The sequence below is a fragment of the Drosophila grimshawi genome, unplaced genomic scaffold (genome assembly GCF_018153295.1).
Source record: "Drosophila grimshawi isolate 15287-2541.00 unplaced genomic scaffold, ASM1815329v1 contig_31, whole genome shotgun sequence".
NCBI lineage: Eukaryota > Metazoa > Arthropoda > Insecta > Diptera > Drosophilidae > Drosophila > Drosophila grimshawi.
In genome coordinates this window covers 259,537-277,576 of record NW_025063096.1, presented here as the reverse complement: position 1 = coordinate 277,576, position 18,040 = coordinate 259,537, and the positions used below count along the sequence as shown (strand labels likewise).

Below are 18,040 nucleotides of genomic sequence, written 5' to 3'. Positions count from 1 at the left end.
TGAAAATATGTAGTCTCAAAGTCATTTCGAGAAATTGACATTTTAAGTTTCGGTTTCCAAATTCAAACGGATGTATCTTCGCCAATAATTGGCAGAAGTCAGAATTTCTTTCAACATTATGAAGCCCTTTTTATATATTTTGACTCTGCATCAAAAGCTGAAAATATGTAGTCGCGAAGTCATTTCGAGAAATTGACGTTTTAAGTTTCGGTTTCCAAATTCAAACGGATGTATCTTCGCCAATAATTGTCAGAAGTTAGAATTTCTTTCAACATTATGAAGCCCTTTTTATATATTTTGATTCTGCATCAAAAGCTGAAAATATGTAGTCTCGAAGTCATTTCGAGAAATTGACGTTTTAAGTTTCTGTTTCCAAATTCAAACGGATGTATCTTCGCCAATAATTGTCAGAAGTTAGAATTTCTTTCAACATTATGAAGCCCTTTTTATATATTTTGACTATGCATCAAAAGCTGAAAATATGTAGTCTCGAAGTCATTTCGAGAAATTGACGTTTTAAGTTTCTGTTTCCAAATTCAAACGGATGTATCTTCGCCAATAATTGTCAGAAGTTAGAATTTCTTTCAACATTATGAAGCCCTTTTTATATATTTTGATTCTGCATCAAAAGTTGTAAATATGTAGTCTCGAAGTCATTTCGCGAAATTGACGTTTTAAGTTTCTGTTTCCAAATTCAAACGGATGTATCTTCGCCAATAATTGTCAGAAGTTAGATTTTCTTTCAACATTATGAAGCCCTTTTTATATATTTTGACTGTGCATCAAAAGCTGAAAATATGTAGTCTCGAAGTCATTTCGAGAAATTTACGTTTTAAGTTTCTGTTTCCAAATTCAAACGGATGTATCTTCGCCAATAATTGTCAGAAGTTAGAATTTCTTTCAACATTATGAAGCCCTTTTTATATATTTTGATTCTGCATCAAAAGCTGAAAATATGTAGTCTCGAAGTCATTTCGAGAAATTGACGTTTTAAGTTTCTGTTTCCAAATTCAAACGGATGTATCTTCGCCAATAATTGTCAGAAGTTAGAATTTCTTTCAACATTATGAAGCCCTTTTTATATATTTTGACTCTGCATCAAAAGCTGAAAATATATAGTCTCGAAGTCATTTCGAGAAATTGACGTTTTAAGTTTCTGTTTCCAAATTCAAACGGATGTATCTTCGCCAATAATTGTCAGAAGTTAGAATTTCTTTCAACATTATGAAGCCCTTTTTATATATTTTGACTCTGCATCAAAAGCTGAAAATATGTAGTCTCAAAGTCATTTCGAGAAATTGACGTTTTAAGTTTCTGTTTCCAAATTCAAATGGATGTATCTTCGCCAATAATTGTCAGAAGTTAGAATTTCTTTCAACATTATGAAGCCCTTTTTATATATTTTGACTCTGCATCAAAAGCTGAAAATATGTAGTCTCAAAGTCATTTCGAGAAATTGACGTTTTAAGTTTCGGTTTCCAAATTCAAACGGATGTATCTTCGCCAATAATTGGCAGAAGTCAGAATTTCTTTCAACATTATGAAGCCCTTTTTATATATTTTGACTCTGCATCAAAAGCTGAAAATATGTAGTCGCGAAGTCATTTCGAGAAATTGACGTTTTAAGTTTCGGTTTCCAAATTCAAACGGATGTATCTTCGCCAATAATTGTCAGAAGTTAGAATTTCTTTCAACATTATGAAGCCCTTTTTATATATTTTGATTCTGCATTAAAAGCTGAAAATATGTAGTCTCGAAGTCATTTCGAGAAATCGACGTTTTAAGTTTCTGTTTCCAAATTCAAACGGATGTATCTTCGCCAATAATTGTCAGAAGTTAGAATTTCTTTCAACATTATGAAGCCCTTTTTATATATTTTGATTCTGCATTAAAAGCTGAAAATATGTAGTCGCGAAGTCATTTCGAGAAATTGACGTTTTAAGTTTCGGTTTCCAAATTCAAACGGATGTATCTTCGCCAATAATTGTCAGAAGTTAGAATTTCTTTCAACATTATGAAGCCCTTTTTATATATTTTGACTCTGCATCAAAAGCTGAAAATATGTAGTCTCAAAGTCATTTCGAGAAATTGACATTTTAAGTTTCGGTTTCCAAATTCAAACGGATGTATCTTCGCCAATAATTGTCAGAAGTTAGAATTTCATTCAACATTATGAAGCCCTTTTTATATATTTTGATTCTGCATCAAAAGCTGAAAATATGTAGTCTCGAAGTCATTTCGAGAAATTGACGTTTTAAGTTTCTGTTTCCAAATTCAAACGGATGTATCTTCGCCAATAATTGTCAGAAGTTAGAATTTCTTTCAACATTATGAAGCCCTTTTTATATATTTTGATTCTGCATCAAAAGCTGAAAATATGTAGTCTCGAAGTCATTTCGAGAAATTGACGTTTTAAGTTTCTGTTTCCAAATTCAAATGGATGTATCTTCGCCAATAATTGTCAGAAGTTAGAATTTCTTTCAACATTATGAAGCCCTTTTTATATATTTTGACTCTGCATCAAAAGCTGAAAATATGTAGTCGCGAAGTCATTTCGAGAAATTGACGTTTTAAGTTTCGGTTTCCAAATTCAAACGGATGTATCTTCGCCAATAATTGTCAGAAGTTAGAATTTCTTTCAACATTATGAAGCCCTTTTTATATATTTTGATTCTGCATTAAAAGCTGAAAATATGTAGTCTCGAAGTCATTTCGAGAAATTGACGTTTTAAGTTTCTGTTTCCAAATTCAAACGGATGTATCTTCGCCAATAATTGTCAGAAGTTAGAATTTCTTTCAACATTATGAAGCCCTTTTTATATATTTTGATTCTGCATTAAAAGCTGAAAATATGTAGTCGCGAAGTCATTTCGAGAAATTGACGTTTTAAGTTTCGGTTTCCAAATTCAAACGGATGTATCTTCGCCAATAATTGTCAGAAGTTAGAATTTCTTTCAACATTATGAAGCCCCTTTTATATATTTTGACTCTGCATCAAAAGCTGAAAATATGTAGTCTCAAAGTCATTTCGAGAAATTGACGTTTTAAGTTTCGGTTTCCAAATTCAAACGGATGTATCTTCGCCAATAATTGGCAGAAGTCAGAATTTCTTTCAACATTATGAAGCCCTTTTTATATATTTTGACTCTGCATCAAAAGCTGAAAATATGTAGTCGCGAAGTCATTTCGAGAAATTGACGTTTTAAGTTTCGGTTTCCAAATTCAAACGGATGTATCTTCGCCAATAATTGTCAGAAGTTAGAATTTCTTTCAACATTATGAAGCCCTTTTTATATATTTTGATTCTGCATCAAAAGCTGAAAATATGTAGTCTCGAAGTCATTTCGAGAAATTGACGTTTTAAGTTTCTGTTTCCAAATTCAAACGGATGTATCTTCGCCAATAATTGTCAGAAGTTAGAATTTCTTTCAACATTATGAAGCCCTTTTTATATATTTTGACTCTGCATCAAAAGCTGAAAATATGTAGTCTCGAAGTCATTTCGAGAAATTGACGTTTTAAGTTTCTGTTTCCAAATTCAAACGGATGTATCTTCGCCAATAATTGTCAGAAGTTAGAATTTCTTTCAACATTATGAAGGCCTTTTTATATATTTTGACTATGCATCAAAAGCTGAAAATATGTAGTCTCGAAGTCATTTCGAGAAATTGACGTTTTAAGTTTCTGTTTCCAAATTCAAACGGATGTATCTTCGCCAATAATTGTCAGAAGTTAGAATTTCTTTCAACATTATGAAGCCCTTTTATATATTTTGATTCTGCATCAAAAGCTGAAAATATGTAGTCTTGAAGTCATTTCGAGAAATCGACGTTTTAAGTTTCTATTTCCAAATTCAAACGGATGTATCTTCGCCAATAATTGTCAGAAGTTAGAATTTCTTTCAACATTATGAAGCCCTTTTTATATATTTTGATTCTGCATCAAAAGCTGAAAATATGTAGTCTCGAAGTCATTTCGAGAAATTGACGTTTTAAGTTTCTGTTTCCAAATTCAAACGGATGTATCTTCGCCAATAATTGTCAGAAGTTAGAATTTCTTTCAACATTATGAAGCCCTTTTTATATATTTTGATTCTGCACCAAAAGCTGAAAATATATAGTCTTGAAGTCATTTCGAGAAATCGACGTTTTAAGTTTCTGTTTCCAAATTCAAACGGATGTATCTTCGCCAATAATTGTCAGAAGTTAGAATTTCTTTCAACATTATGAAGCCCTTTTTATATATTTTGATTCTGCATCAAAAGCTGAAAATATGTAGTCTCGAAGTCATTTCGAGAAATTGACGTTTTAAGTTTCTGTTTCCAAATTCAAACGGCTGTATCTTTGCCAATAATTGTCAGAAGTTAGAATTTCTTTCAACATTATGAACCCCTTTATATATATTTTGACTCTGCATCAAAAGCTGAAAATATGTAGTCTCGAAGTCATTTCGAGAAATTGACGTTTTAAGTTTCTGTTTCCAAATTCAAACGGATGTATCTTCGCCAATAATTGTCAGAAGTTAGAATTTCTTTCAACATTATGAAGCCCTTTTTATATATTTTGATTCTGCATCAAAAGCTGAAAATATGTAGTCTCGAAGTCATTTCGAGAAATTGACGTTTTAAGTTTCTGTTTCCAAATTCAAACGGATGTATCTTCGCCAATAATTGTCAGAAGTTAGAATTTCTTTCAACATTATGAAGCCCTTTTTATATATTTTGATTCTGCACCAAAAGCTGAAAATATGTAGTCTCGAAGTCATTTCGAGATATTGGCGGTTTAAGTTTCTGTTTCCAAATTCAAACGGATGTATCTTCGCCAATAATTGTCAGAAGTTAGAATTTCTTTCAACATTGTGAAGCCCTTTTTATATATTTTGATTCTGCATCAAAAGCTGAAAATATGTAGTCTCGAAGTCATTTCGAGAAATTGACGTTTTAAGTTTCTGTTTCCAAATTCAAACGGATGTATATTCGCCAATAATTGTCAGAAGTCAGAATTTCTTTCAACATTATGAAGCCCTTTTTATATATTTTGACTCTGCATCAAAAGCTGAAAATATGTAGTCGCGAAGTCATTTCGAGAAATTGACGTTTTAAGTTTCTGTTTCCAAATTCAAAGGGAAGTATATTCGCCAATAATAGTCAGAAGTTAGAATTTCTTGCAACATTATGAAGCCCTTTTTATATATTTGGATTCTGCATCAAAAGCTGAAAATATGTAGTCTTGAAGTCAGTTCGAGAAATTGACGTTTTAAGTTTCTGTTTCCAAATTCAAACGGATGTATCTTCGCCAATATTTGTCAGAAGTCAGAATTTCTTTCAACATTATGAAGCCCTTTTTATATATTTTGATTCTGAATCAAAAGCTGAAAATATGTAGTCTCGAAGTCATTTCGAGAAATTGACGTTTTAAGTTTCTGTTTCCAAATTCAAACGGATGTATCTTCGCCGATAATTGTCAGAAGTTAGAATTTCTTTCAAACATTATGAAGCCCTTTTTAAATATTTTGATTCAGAGTCAAGAGCTGAGAATAGGTAGTCTCGAAGTCATTTCGAGAAATTGACGTTTTAAGTTTCTGTTTCCAAATTCAAACGGTTGTATCTTCGCCAATAATTGTCAGAAGTCAGAATTTCTTTCAACATTATGAAGCCCTTTTATATATTTTGACTCTGCATCAAAAGCTGAAAATATGTAGTCTCGAAGTCATTTCGAGAAATTGACGTTTTAAGTTTCTGTTTCCAAATTCAAACGGATGTATCTTCGCCGATAATTGTAAGAAGTTAGAATTTCTTTCAACATTATGAAGCCCTTTTTAAATATTTTGATTCTGCATCAAAAGCTGAAAATATGTAGTCTCGAAGTCATTTCGAGAAATTGACGTTTTAAGTTTCTGTTTCCAAATTCAAACGGATGTATCTTCGCCAATAATTGTCAGAAGTTAGAATTTCTTTCAACATTATGAAGCCCTTATTATATATTTTGACTCTGCATCAAAAGCTGAAAATATGTAGTCTCGAAGTCATTTCGAGAAATTGACGTTTTAAGTTTCTGTTTCCAAATTCAAACGGATGTATCTTCGCCAATAATTGTCAGAAGTTAGAATTTCTTCCAACATTATGAAGCCCTTTTTATATATTTTGATTCTGCATCAAAAGCTGAAAATATGTAGTCTCGAAGTCATTTCGAGAAATTGACGTTTTAAGTTTCTGTTTCCAAATTCAAACGGATGTATCTTCGCCAATAATTGTCAGAAGTTAGAATTTCTTTCAACATTATGAAGCCCTTTTTATATATTTTGACTCTGCATCAAAAGCTGAAAATATGTAGTCGTGAAGTCATTTCGAGAAATCGACGTTTTAAGTTTCGGTTTCCAAATTCAAACGGATGTATCTTCGCCAATAATTGTCAGAAGTCAGAATTTCTTTCAACATTATGAAGCCCTTTTTATATATTTTGACTCTGCATCAAAAGCTGAAAATATGTAGTCTCAAAGTCATTTCGAGAAATTGACGTTTTAAGTTTCGGTTTCCAAATTCAAACGGATGTATCTTCGCCAATAATTGGCAGAAGTCAGAATTTCTTTCAACATTATGAAGCCCTTTTTATATATTTTGACTCTGCATCAAAAGCTGAAAATATGTAGTCTCGAAGTCATTTCGAGAAATTGACGTTTTAAGTTTCTGTTTCCAAATTCAAACGGATGTATCTTCGCCAATAATTGTCAGAAGTTAGAATTTCTTTCAACATTATGAAGCCCTTTTTATATATTTTGATTCTGCATCAAAAGCTGAAAATATGTAGTCTCGAAGTCATTTCGAGAAATTGACGTTTTAAGTTTCTGTTTCCAAATTCAAACGGATGTATCTTCGCCAATAATTGTCAGAAGTTAGAATTTCTTTCAACATTATGAAGCCATTTTTATATATTTTGATTCTGCATCAAAAGCTGAAAATATGTAGTCTCGAAGTCATTTCGAGAAATTGACGTTTTAAGTTTCTGTTTCCAAATTCAAACGGATGTATCTTCGCCAATAATTGTCAGAAGTTAGAATTTCTTTCAACATTATGAAGCCCTTTTTATATATTTTGACTGTGCATCAAAAGCTGAAAATATGTAGTCTCGAAGTCATTTCGAGAAATTTACGTTTTAAGTTTCTGTTTCCAAATTCAAACGGATGTATCTTCGCCAATAATTGTCAGAAGTTAGAATTTCTTTCAACATTATGAAGCCCTTTTTATATATTTTGATTCTGCATCAAAAGCTGAAAATATGTAGTCTCGAAGTCATTTCGAGAAATTGACGTTTTAAGTTTCTGTTTCCAAATTCAAACGGATGTATCTTCGCCAATAATTGTCAGAAGTTAGAATTTCTTTCAACATTATGAACCCCTTTTTATATATTTTGACTCTGCATCAAAAGCTGAAAATATGTAGTCTCGAAGTCATTTCGAGAAATTGACGTTTTAAGTTTCTGTTTCCAAATTCAAACGGATGTATCTTCGCCAATAATTGTCAGAAGTTAGAATTTCTTTCAACATTATGAAGCCCTTTTTATATATTTTGACTCTGCATCAAAAGCTGAAAATATGTAGTCTCAAAGTCATTTCGAGAAATTGACGTTTTAAGTTTCTGTTTCCAAATTCAAACGGATGTATCTTCGCCAATAATTGGCAGAAGTCAGAATTTCTTTCAACATTATGAAGCCCTTTTTATATATTTTGACTCTGCATCAAAAGCTGAAAATATGTAGTCTCAAAGTCATTTCGAGAAATTGACGTTTTAAGTTTCGGTTTCCAAATTCAAACGGATGTATCTTCGCCAATTATTGTCAGCAGCTAGAATTTCTTTCAACATTATGAAGCCCTTTTTATATATTTTGACTCTGCATCAAAAGCTGAAAATATGTAGTCGCGAAGTCATTTCGAGAAATTGACGTTTTAAGTTTCGGTTTCCAAATTCAAACGGATGTATCTTCGCCAATAATTGTCAGAAGTTAGAATTTCTTTCAACATTATGAAGCCCTTTTTATATATTTTGATTCTGCATTAAAAGCTGAAAATATGTAGTCTCGAAGTCATTTCGAGAAATTGACGTTTTAAGTTTCTGTTTCCAAATTCAAACGGATGTATCTTCGCCAATAATTGTCAGAAGTTAGAATTTCTTTCAACATTATGAAGCCCTTTTTATATATTTTGATTCTGCATTAAAAGCTGAAAATATGTAGTCTCAAAGTCATTTCGAGAAATTGACGTTTTAAGTTTCGGTTTCCAAATTCAAACGGATGTATCTTCGCCAATAATTGTCAGAAGTTAGAATTTCTTTCAACATTATGAAGCCCTTTTTATATATTTTGACTCTGCATCAAAAGCTGAAAATATGTAGTCTCAAAGTCATTTCGAGAAATTGACGTTTTAAGTTTCGGTTTCCAAATTCAAACGGATGTATCTTCGCCAATAATTGGCAGAAGTCAGAATTTCTTTCAACATTATGAAGCCCTTTTTATATATTTTGACTCTGCATCAAAAGCTGAAAATATGTAGTCGCGAAGTCATTTCGAGAAATTGACGTTTTAAGTTTCGGTTTCCAAATTCAAACGGATGTATCTTCGCCAATAATTGTCAGAAGTCAGAATTTCTTTCAACATTATGAAGCCCTTTTTATATATTTTGACTCTGCATCAAAAGCTGAAAATATGTAGTCTCGAAGTCATTTCGGGAAATTGACGTTTTAAGTTTCTGTTTCCAAATTCAAACGGATGTATCTTCGCCAATAAGTGTCAGAAGTTAGAATTTCTTTCAACATTATGAAGCCCTTTTTATATATTTTGACTATGCATCAAAAGCTGAAAATATGTAGTCTCGAAGTCATTTCGAGAAATTGACGTTTTAAATTTCTGTTTCCAAATTCAAACGGATGTATCTTCGCCAATAATTGTCAGAAGTTAGAATTTCTTTCAACATTATGAAGCCCTTTTTATATATTTTGATTCTGCATCAAAAGCTGAAAATATGTAGTCTCGAAGTCATTTCGAGAAATTGACGTTTTAAGTTTCTGTTTCCAAATTCAAATGGATGTATCTTCGCCAATAATTGTCAGAAGTTAGAATTTCTTTCAACATTATGAAGCCCTTTTTATATATTTTGATTCTGCATCAAAAGCTGAAAATATGTAGTCGCGAAGTCATTTCGAGAAATTGACGTTTTAAGTTTCGGTTTCCAAATTCAAACGGATGTATCTTCGCCAATAATTGTCAGAAGTTAGAATTTCTTTCAACATTATGAAGCCCTTTTATATATTTTGATCCTGCATCAAAAGCTGAAAATATGTAGTCTCGAAGTCATTTCGAGAAATTGACGGTTTAAGTTTCTGTTTCCAAATTCAAACGGATGTATCTTCGCCAATAATTGTCAGAAGTTAGAATTTCTTTCAACATTATGAAGCCCTTTTTATATATTTTGACTCTGCATCAAAAGCTGAAAATATGTAGTCGCGAAGTCATTTCGAGAAATTGAACGTTTTAAGTTTCTGTTTCCCAAATTCAAACGGGATGTATCTTCGCCAATAATTGTCAGAAGTTAGAATTTCTTTCAACATTATGAAGCCCTTTTTATATATTTTGACTCTGCATCAAAAGCTGAAAATATGTAGTCTCGAAGTCATTTCGAGAAATTGACGTTTTAAGTTTCGGTTTCCAAATTCAAACGGATGTATCTTCGCCAATAATTGGCAGAAGTCAGAATTTCTTTCAACATTATGAAGCCCTTTTTATATATTTTGATTCTGCATCAAAAGCTGAAAATATGTAGTCTCGAAGTCATTTCGAGAAATTGACGTTTTAAGTTTCTGTTTCCAAATTCAAACGGATGTATATTCGCCAATAATTGTCAGAAGTTAGAATTTCTTTCAACATTATGAAGCCCTTTTTATATATTTTGACTCTGCATCAAAAGCTGAAAATATGTAGTCTCGAAGTCATTTCGAGAAATTGACGTTTTAAGTTTCTGTTTCCAAATTCAAATGGATGTATATTCGCCAATAATTGTCAGAAGTTAGAATTTCTTTCAACATTATGAAGCCCTTTTTATATATTTTGACTCTGCATCAAAAGCTGAAAATATGTAGTCTCGAAGTCATTTCGAGAAATTGACGTTTTAAGTTTCTATTTCCAAATTCAAACGGATGTATCTTCGCCAATAATTGTCAGCAGCTAGAATTTCTTTCAACATTATGAAGCCCTTTTTATATATTTTGACTCTGCATCAAAAGCTGAAAATATGTAGTCGCGAAGTCATTTCGAGAAATTGACGTTTTAAGTTTCGGTTTCCAAATTCAAACGGATGTATCTTCGCCAATAATTGTCAGAAGTTAGAATTTCTTTCAACATTATGAAGCCCTTTTTATATATTTTGATTCTGCATTAAAAGCTGAAAATATGTAGTCTCGAAGTCATTTCGAGAAATTGACGTTTTAAGTTTCTGTTTCCAAATTCAAACGGATGTATCTTCGCCAATAATTGTCAGAAGTTAGAATTTCTTTCAACATTATGAAGCCCTTTTTATATATTTTGATTCTGCATCAAAAGCTGAAAATATGTAGTCTCAAAGTCATTTCGAGAAATTGACGTTTTAAGTTTCGGTTTCCAAATTCAAACGGATGTATCTTCGCCAATAATTGTCAGAAGTTAGAATTTCTTTCAACATTATGAAGCCCTTTTTATATATTTTGACTCTGCATCAAAAGCTGAAAATATGTAGTCTCAAAGTCATTTCGAGAAATTGACGTTTTAAGTTTCGGTTTCCAAATTCAAACGGATGTATCTTCGCCAATAATTGGCAGAAGTCAGAATTTCTTTCAACATTATGAAGCCCTTTTTATATATTTTGACTCTGCATCAAAAGCTGAAAATATGTAGTCGCGAAGTCATTTCGAGAAATTGACGTTTTAAGTTTCGGTTTCCAAATTCAAACGGATGTATCTTCGCCAATAATTGTCAGAAGTCAGAATTTCTTTCAACATTATGAAGCCCTTTTTATATATTTTGATTCTGCATCAAAAGCTGAAAATATGTAGTCTTGAAGTCATTTCGAGAAATCGACGTTTTAAGTTTCTGTTTCCAAATTCAAACGGATGTATCTTCGCCAATAAGTGTCAGAAGTTAGAATTTCTTTCAACATTATGAAGCCCTTTTTATATATTTTGACTATGCATCAAAAGCTGAAAATATGTAGTCTCGAAGTCATTTCGAGAAATTGACGTTTTAAGTTTCTGTTTCCAAATTCAAACGGATGTATCTTCGCCAATAATTGTCAGAAGTTAGAATTTCTTTCAACATTATGAAGCCCTTTTTATATATTTTGATTCTGCATCAAAAGCTGAAAATATGTAGTCTCGAAGTCATTTCGAGAAATTGACGTTTTAAGTTTCTGTTTCCAAATTCAAATGGATGTATCTTCGCCAATAATTGTCAGAAGTTAGAATTTCTTTCAACATTATGAAGCCCTTTTTATATATTTTGATTCTGCATCAAAAGCTGAAAATATGTAGTCGCGAAGTCATTTCGAGAAATTGACGTTTTAAGTTTCGGTTTCCAAATTCAAACGGATGTATCTTCGCCAATAATTGTCAGAAGTTAGAATTTCTTTCAACATTATGAAGCCCTTTTATATATTTTGATCCTGCATCAAAAGCTGAAAATATGTAGTCTCGAAGTCATTTCGAGAAATTGACGGTTTAAGTTTCTGTTTCCAAATTCAAACGGATGTATCTTCGCCAATAATTGTCAGAAGTTAGAATTTCTTTCAACATTATGAAGCCCTTTCTATATATTTTGACCCTGCATCAAAAGCTGAAAATATGTAGTCTCGAAGTCATTTCGAGAAATTGACGTTTTAAGTTTCTGTTTCCCAATTCAAACGGATGTATCTTCGCCAATAATTGTCAGAAGTTAGAATTTCTTTCAACATTATGAAGCCCGTTTTATATATTTTGACTCTGCATCAAAAGCTGAAAATATGTAGTCGCGAAGTCATTTCGAGAAATTGACGTTTTAAGTTTCGGTTTCCAAATTCAAACGGATGTATCTTCGCCAATAATTGTCAGAAGTTAGAATTTCTTTCAACATTATGAAGCCCTTATTATATATTTTGACTCTGCATCAAAAGCTGAAAATATGTAGTCTCGAAGTCATTTCGAGAAATTGACGTTTTAAGTTTCTGTTTCCAAATTCAAACGGATGTATATTCGCCAATAATTGTCAGAAGTTAGAATTTCTTTCAACATTATGAAGCCCTTTTTATATATTTTGATTCTGCATCAAAAGCTGAAAATATGTAGTCTCGAAGTCATTTCGAGAAATTAACGTTTTAAGTTTCTGTTTCCAAATTCAAATGGATGTATATTCGCCAATAATTGTCAGAAGTTAGAATTTCTTTCAACATTATGAAGCCCTTTTTATATATTTTGACTCTGCATCAAAAGCTGAAAATATGTAGTCTCGAAGTCATTTCGAGAAATTGACGTTTTAAGTTTCTATTTCCAAATTCAAACGGATGTATCTTCGCCAATAATTGTCAGAAGTTAGAATTTCTTTCAATAATTGTCAGAAGTCAGAATTTCTTTCAACATTATGAAGCCCTTTTTATATATTTTGACTGTGCATCAAAAGCTGAAAATATGTAGTCTCGAAGTCATTTCGAGAAATTGACGTTTTAAGTTTCTGTTTCCAAATTCAAACGGATGTATCTTCGCCAATAATTGTCAGAAGTTAGAATTTCTTTCAACATTATGAAGCCCTTTTATTGTTATTATCGCGAATAGTATAATAATATGTTAAAGCAACAATGTTTACATAGTTCTGTATGCACAATGTACATAGAGTTACCATAACATCCTGTATGCGAGTCTCTTAACAGATCACTGAAAAGACGAGCAGAACATTGGTTAGCGTAATTTAGTCGTTCCATTCCATTAAGCAGAGAAGGTCGCGCAGCGCTCGACGAAAAGTTATTAAAACGTTTATATGAACATAACCTCTATAGAAAACTCCTCGTGTTATTAATGGTCATGGGCCCGGTGTTTCGATCAGTAAGCCTGCACCCATAACCGAAAATATCCAACAGGTTATGGGCCCAGCACGCTTCCACTGCGCGGAAAATTATAATAATCACTTGAGAACAATAGAAGGTTATAAATGCAAAAAGTGAAAAAATGAGTGCCTTTATAAAAATAGAACCACTGTGCGCAGAAAATTACGATACATGGAAATTACAAATGCAAGCCGTACTAGTGAAGAACGACCTATGGCAGTACGTGGACGGCACTAAGAAGTGCCCTCTCACGGACGGGAACGACTCCGCCGTATGGAAAACGTATGACGAAAAAGCACGTGCGGATATAGTGTTGGCGATTAGGCCATCCGAATTGGCCGTAATTGAAGGATGTACGTCAGCTGCCAACTGCTGGACAAAGCTTAGGGAAACATTTCAATCAAGAGGACCAGTGCGGAAAGCATCTCTCCTGAAGAAAATCGCATTGTCGCGGCTAAGTGAAGATGGCAATGCGCGCCAACATGTGTACGAGTTCTTCGAGGCTGTGAAGCAACTCAGAGAAATTGGCGTGACAATAGGCGATGATTTGCTCAGCATACTGCTGCTTTACAGTTTGCCCGAATCATACGAAACGTTTCGGTGCGCAATGGAAGCAAGAGATGATCTTCCAAGGTCAGATGTTCTAAAAGTAAAAATACTAGAAGAAGTAAATGCGCGCAAAACTAAGTGTGAACGTGAAGAACAAAACGTAATGTTCGCTCACCGACAAAACGGTAAACGCGATAAGCCGACAAAAATGCGAGAGAACAGAAAATGTTTTACTTGCAATAAAACGGGACATATAGCGCGCAACTGTCGTAACAAGGCAAAAGGCAAAGGCGAAGAGCCAGAGAACCAAAGAGAGAGAGCAAAGAGAGCTGAAGAAGCCACGCTCGCTTGTCAGACCAATTTCTGTGTAAATAAAGTTGGTATGTGGTGCCTAGACAGTGGATGTACGGCGCATATGACTTCAAATGTGGATTCCTTTGAAAATATCGCAATGATCGAAAAGACATTGCATTTGGCAAACAATGAAACGACACATATCAGTGGAGTCGGTGATGTACGAATCGCAGTTAAAGAAAATCAAACAAAAGAGAATGTAACTCTGAGTGAAGTGCTTTGTGTGCCCGATCTGAGACAAAGTCTGCTGTCGATCGCAAAGATCACAGACAGAGGTTACGAGGTCCATTTCAGAAAAAACGATGCGTTGATAATGAAAAACAATAATATGGTTTGGTTGCGAGCAAAAAGATATGGAAACCTATACTACTTGGACAGTGAGCGGATCCAAGCAAACAGCATAGAAGGGCGCAGTCAAAAGAATATTGACATGTGGCATTACCGCATGGGACACTTAAACGAAGGAGATTTAAAGAGCCTGGCGAAAAGCGGCAAAGTTTACGGTATGAATGTCAAAGACAACGAAAAGTTGTCGAAATGTGAAGTATGTATAAGTGAGAAACAAACTACAAAAACTTATAAAACTACAACTGATAAGAGAACGACTGATTTGCTCGAAATTATACACAGCGACGTGTGCGGGCCAATGAGGAAAGAGTCCATGAGTGGTTACAGATATTATGTAACCTTTATCGATGATCAGTCAAGATATTGCGAGATATATTTCCTTAAACAAAAATCTGAGGTGTTTAAAATGTTCAAGCAATATAAAGCAGAAGTGGAAAACTTCACCGGAAGGAAAATAAAAGCACTACAATCGGACAACGGAACCGAATATTGCAACGTGGAGTTTGATAAGCATGGCATCCGGCGTAGGCTTAGTTCCCCATATACGCCGCAGCAAAACGGATTGGCAGAGAGGCAAAACAGAACTCTTGTGGAAATGGCTAGGTGCATGATGAGACAAGCGGGAGCGCCTCCAATGTTTTGGGCAGAAGCTGTAAACACAGCTTGCTACATTCGCAACAGGTGCCCAACGAAAGGACTATCTGGAGGGATTCCCTACACCATGTGGACGGATAAGATCCCGACTCTGGCCTACATGCGAACGTTTGGCACAAAGGCATTTGCGCTTGAGAAAGGCGTCAAGAAAGGCAAATTCGATTCCAGATCTGAAGAGTGCATTCTGCTGGGATATGCAACAAGCTCGAAAGCGTATCGGTTATACGTGCCGGAAAGGCACAAGGTGATCATATCTAACGATGTAAAATTCTTGGATATTCCAGGTTTCAAAACGAAATATGAAGAATTCTATGGCAAAGAAGACATTGACGTCGTCATCACAACAAATGAGCCAAGTGAGCACTGTGAGGATGCGATGGACGAATCCGAAGAGGAGAAGCAAGAACTACACAATCCGCGTCGCGGTCGGGGGCGTCCAAAAACTATTCGGACGGGTCAACGCGGAAGGCCACGAAAATTGTACAAAGAGGTACGATGCAGCAGCAGCAGCAATGATGAGGCGGGAGACGCCAAGGCAGAGGATGACATCATTGAGGAGTGCGAAATGGCTTTTACATGCGTAGACGGTCCGTCTACGTTGCAAGAAGCTAAAAATTCTAAGGAAGCAGACGCGTGGACTAAAGCAATCGAGGACGAGTTTTTAGCTCAAGTGCTAAATGAAACGTGGGACCTCGTAGAACGACCAGCCGATCGTAAAGTTATCGGCAACAGAATGGTATTTCGCACAAAGGATGACGGCAGCGCTGCAGGCAAGAAGAAAGTGCGTCTGGTGGCCAAGGGATACGCTCAGCGACCAGGAGAAGATTATCATGACACTTATTCACCCGTAGTACGATTTACATCGGTCAGACTGCTTATATCATTAGCAGTAGAAGCTGACATGGAAATCCACCAAATGGATGTGGTTACGGCATATTTAAATGGAGAGCTCGAAGAGAGCGTCTTCATGGATATACCAGAGGGATTTACCGACTTCATGGAAAAGTTAGAATCAGGATCACCGATCGGAACAAGGGACACCCCTCAAGGAGCGGCATATCTAAAAGCCGCTGCAGCTTGGCGGAAAGGAATAAGCAAATCCAAGAATCCTGTTTGTCTAATACGGAAGGCCCTTTATGGACTGCGGCAATCTGGCCTACGTTGGTACCACAAGTTGACCACTAAATTACTGGAGAGTGGATTGGAGCCCACCAAACAGGACCCATGCTTATTTGTAAGGAGACAAGGGAGCAAAACTCTGCTTATCACGATATACGTTGATGACTTATTGTTAGCATCAAATGACCCTACGTGGATGGAAAATATTTAGGCAGATCTCTGCAATGCTTTTGAGATGAAGGATATCGGCAAAGTGAGGACTTGCCTAGGCATACAATTTAAGCAGAGCATAGACAAGCACTGGATATTCATTTCACAGGAACAATATGTTGGTGCCATATTGAAGAAATTTGGCATGATCAAATGCAAGCCTGCATTGACACCAATCGAGGCAAAGTGTAACCTGAAGCGTCCTGAGATTATCGACGAAGGCGAAATTTAATGTTTCTTTCAGTTACGACACGCCCGGATATTGCGTTTGCTGTGAGCTATATGAGTCAGTTCAACAGCAATTACAATGTCGAGCACTGGAAGGCAGCGAAACGCATATTGAGGTATCTAAGCGGTACAAAGAAATTGGGCCTGTTATACAAGCAAACAGGCGAGAATCTATTTGGCGTGGTCGATGCAGATTGGGGAGCGAATCTAAGCGATAGGCGCTCCTATTCAGGGCAGGCGTTCATACTATCTGGAGCAGCTGTGTGCTGGGAGGCACGCAAGCAACGTACTGTGGCACTATCGAGTACTGAGTCGGAGTACCTTGCGATGTCCGAAGCGGTCAAGGAGGCACTATATCTGAAGGCCCTACTAAACAGTGTTGGCAAAGACTGCGCCACGGTGCGTCTTTATAATGACAATCAGAGCGCACAAAAACTGGTTAAAGGCTTCGGGTTTCACCCGCGTACAAAACATATAGATGTACGCCACCACTTCATCAAGCAAAAATACCTGAGCGGCGACATTGAAGTGGAGTATATGCAAACAGAACAGATGCCAGCAGACGTCCTGACGAAAGGTCTGAGCGGGACCAAACATCGCGAATGCATTTCGAGTTTGGGAGTTACATATATTTAAGTTAAGAGTATTGTTACTTTAAGGGAGCGTATTGTTATTATCGCGAATAGTATAATAATATGTTAAAGCAACAATGTTTACATAGTTCTGTATGCACAATGTACAGAGAGTTACCATAACATCCTGTATGCGAGTCTCTTAACAGATCACTGTAAAGACGAGCAGAACATTGATTAGCGTAATTTAGTCGTTCCATTCCATTAAGCAGAGAAGGTCGCGCAGCGCTCGACGAAAAGTTATTAAAACGTTTATATGAACATAACCTCTATAGAAAACTCCTCGTGTTATTAATGGTCATGGGCTCGGTGTTTCGATCAGTAAGCCTGCACCCATAACCCCAAGTTTCCAACATGAAGCCCTTTTTATATATTTTGATTCTGCATCAAAAGCTGAAAATATGTAGTCTTGAAGTCATTTCGAGAAATTGACGTTTTAAGTTTCTGTTTCCAAATTCAAACGGATGTATCTTCGCCAATAATTGTCAGAAGTTAGAATTTCTTTCAACATTATGAAGCCCTTTTTATATATTTTGACTATGCATCAAAAGCTGAAAATATGTAGTCTCGAAGTCATTTCGAGAAATTGACGTTTTAAGTTTCTGTTTCCAAATTCAAACGGATGTATCTTCGCCAATAATTGTCAGAAGTTAGAATTTCTTTCAACATTATGAAGCCCTTTTTATATATTTTGACTCTGCTTCAAAAGCTGAAAATATGTAGTCTCGAAGTCATTTCGAGAAATTGGCGTTTTAAGTTTCTTTTCCAAATTCAGACGGATGTATCCTCGCCAATAATTGTCAGAAGTTAGAATTTCTTTCAACATTATGAAGCCCTTTTTATATATTTTGACTCTG

General features: G+C 35.0%; 1 protein-coding gene across 1 annotated transcript; it reads left to right on the top strand.

Moving 5' to 3' along the window:
• Positions 1-16,605: 16,605 nt before the first annotated feature.
• Positions 16,606-17,187, top strand: LOC122322475 (secreted RxLR effector protein 161-like). The gene has a single exon (XM_043214763.1). The coding sequence runs from the start codon at positions 16,606-16,608 to the stop codon at positions 17,185-17,187; it is 582 nt and encodes a 193-aa protein (XP_043070698.1).
• Positions 17,188-18,040: the final 853 nt, after the last annotated feature.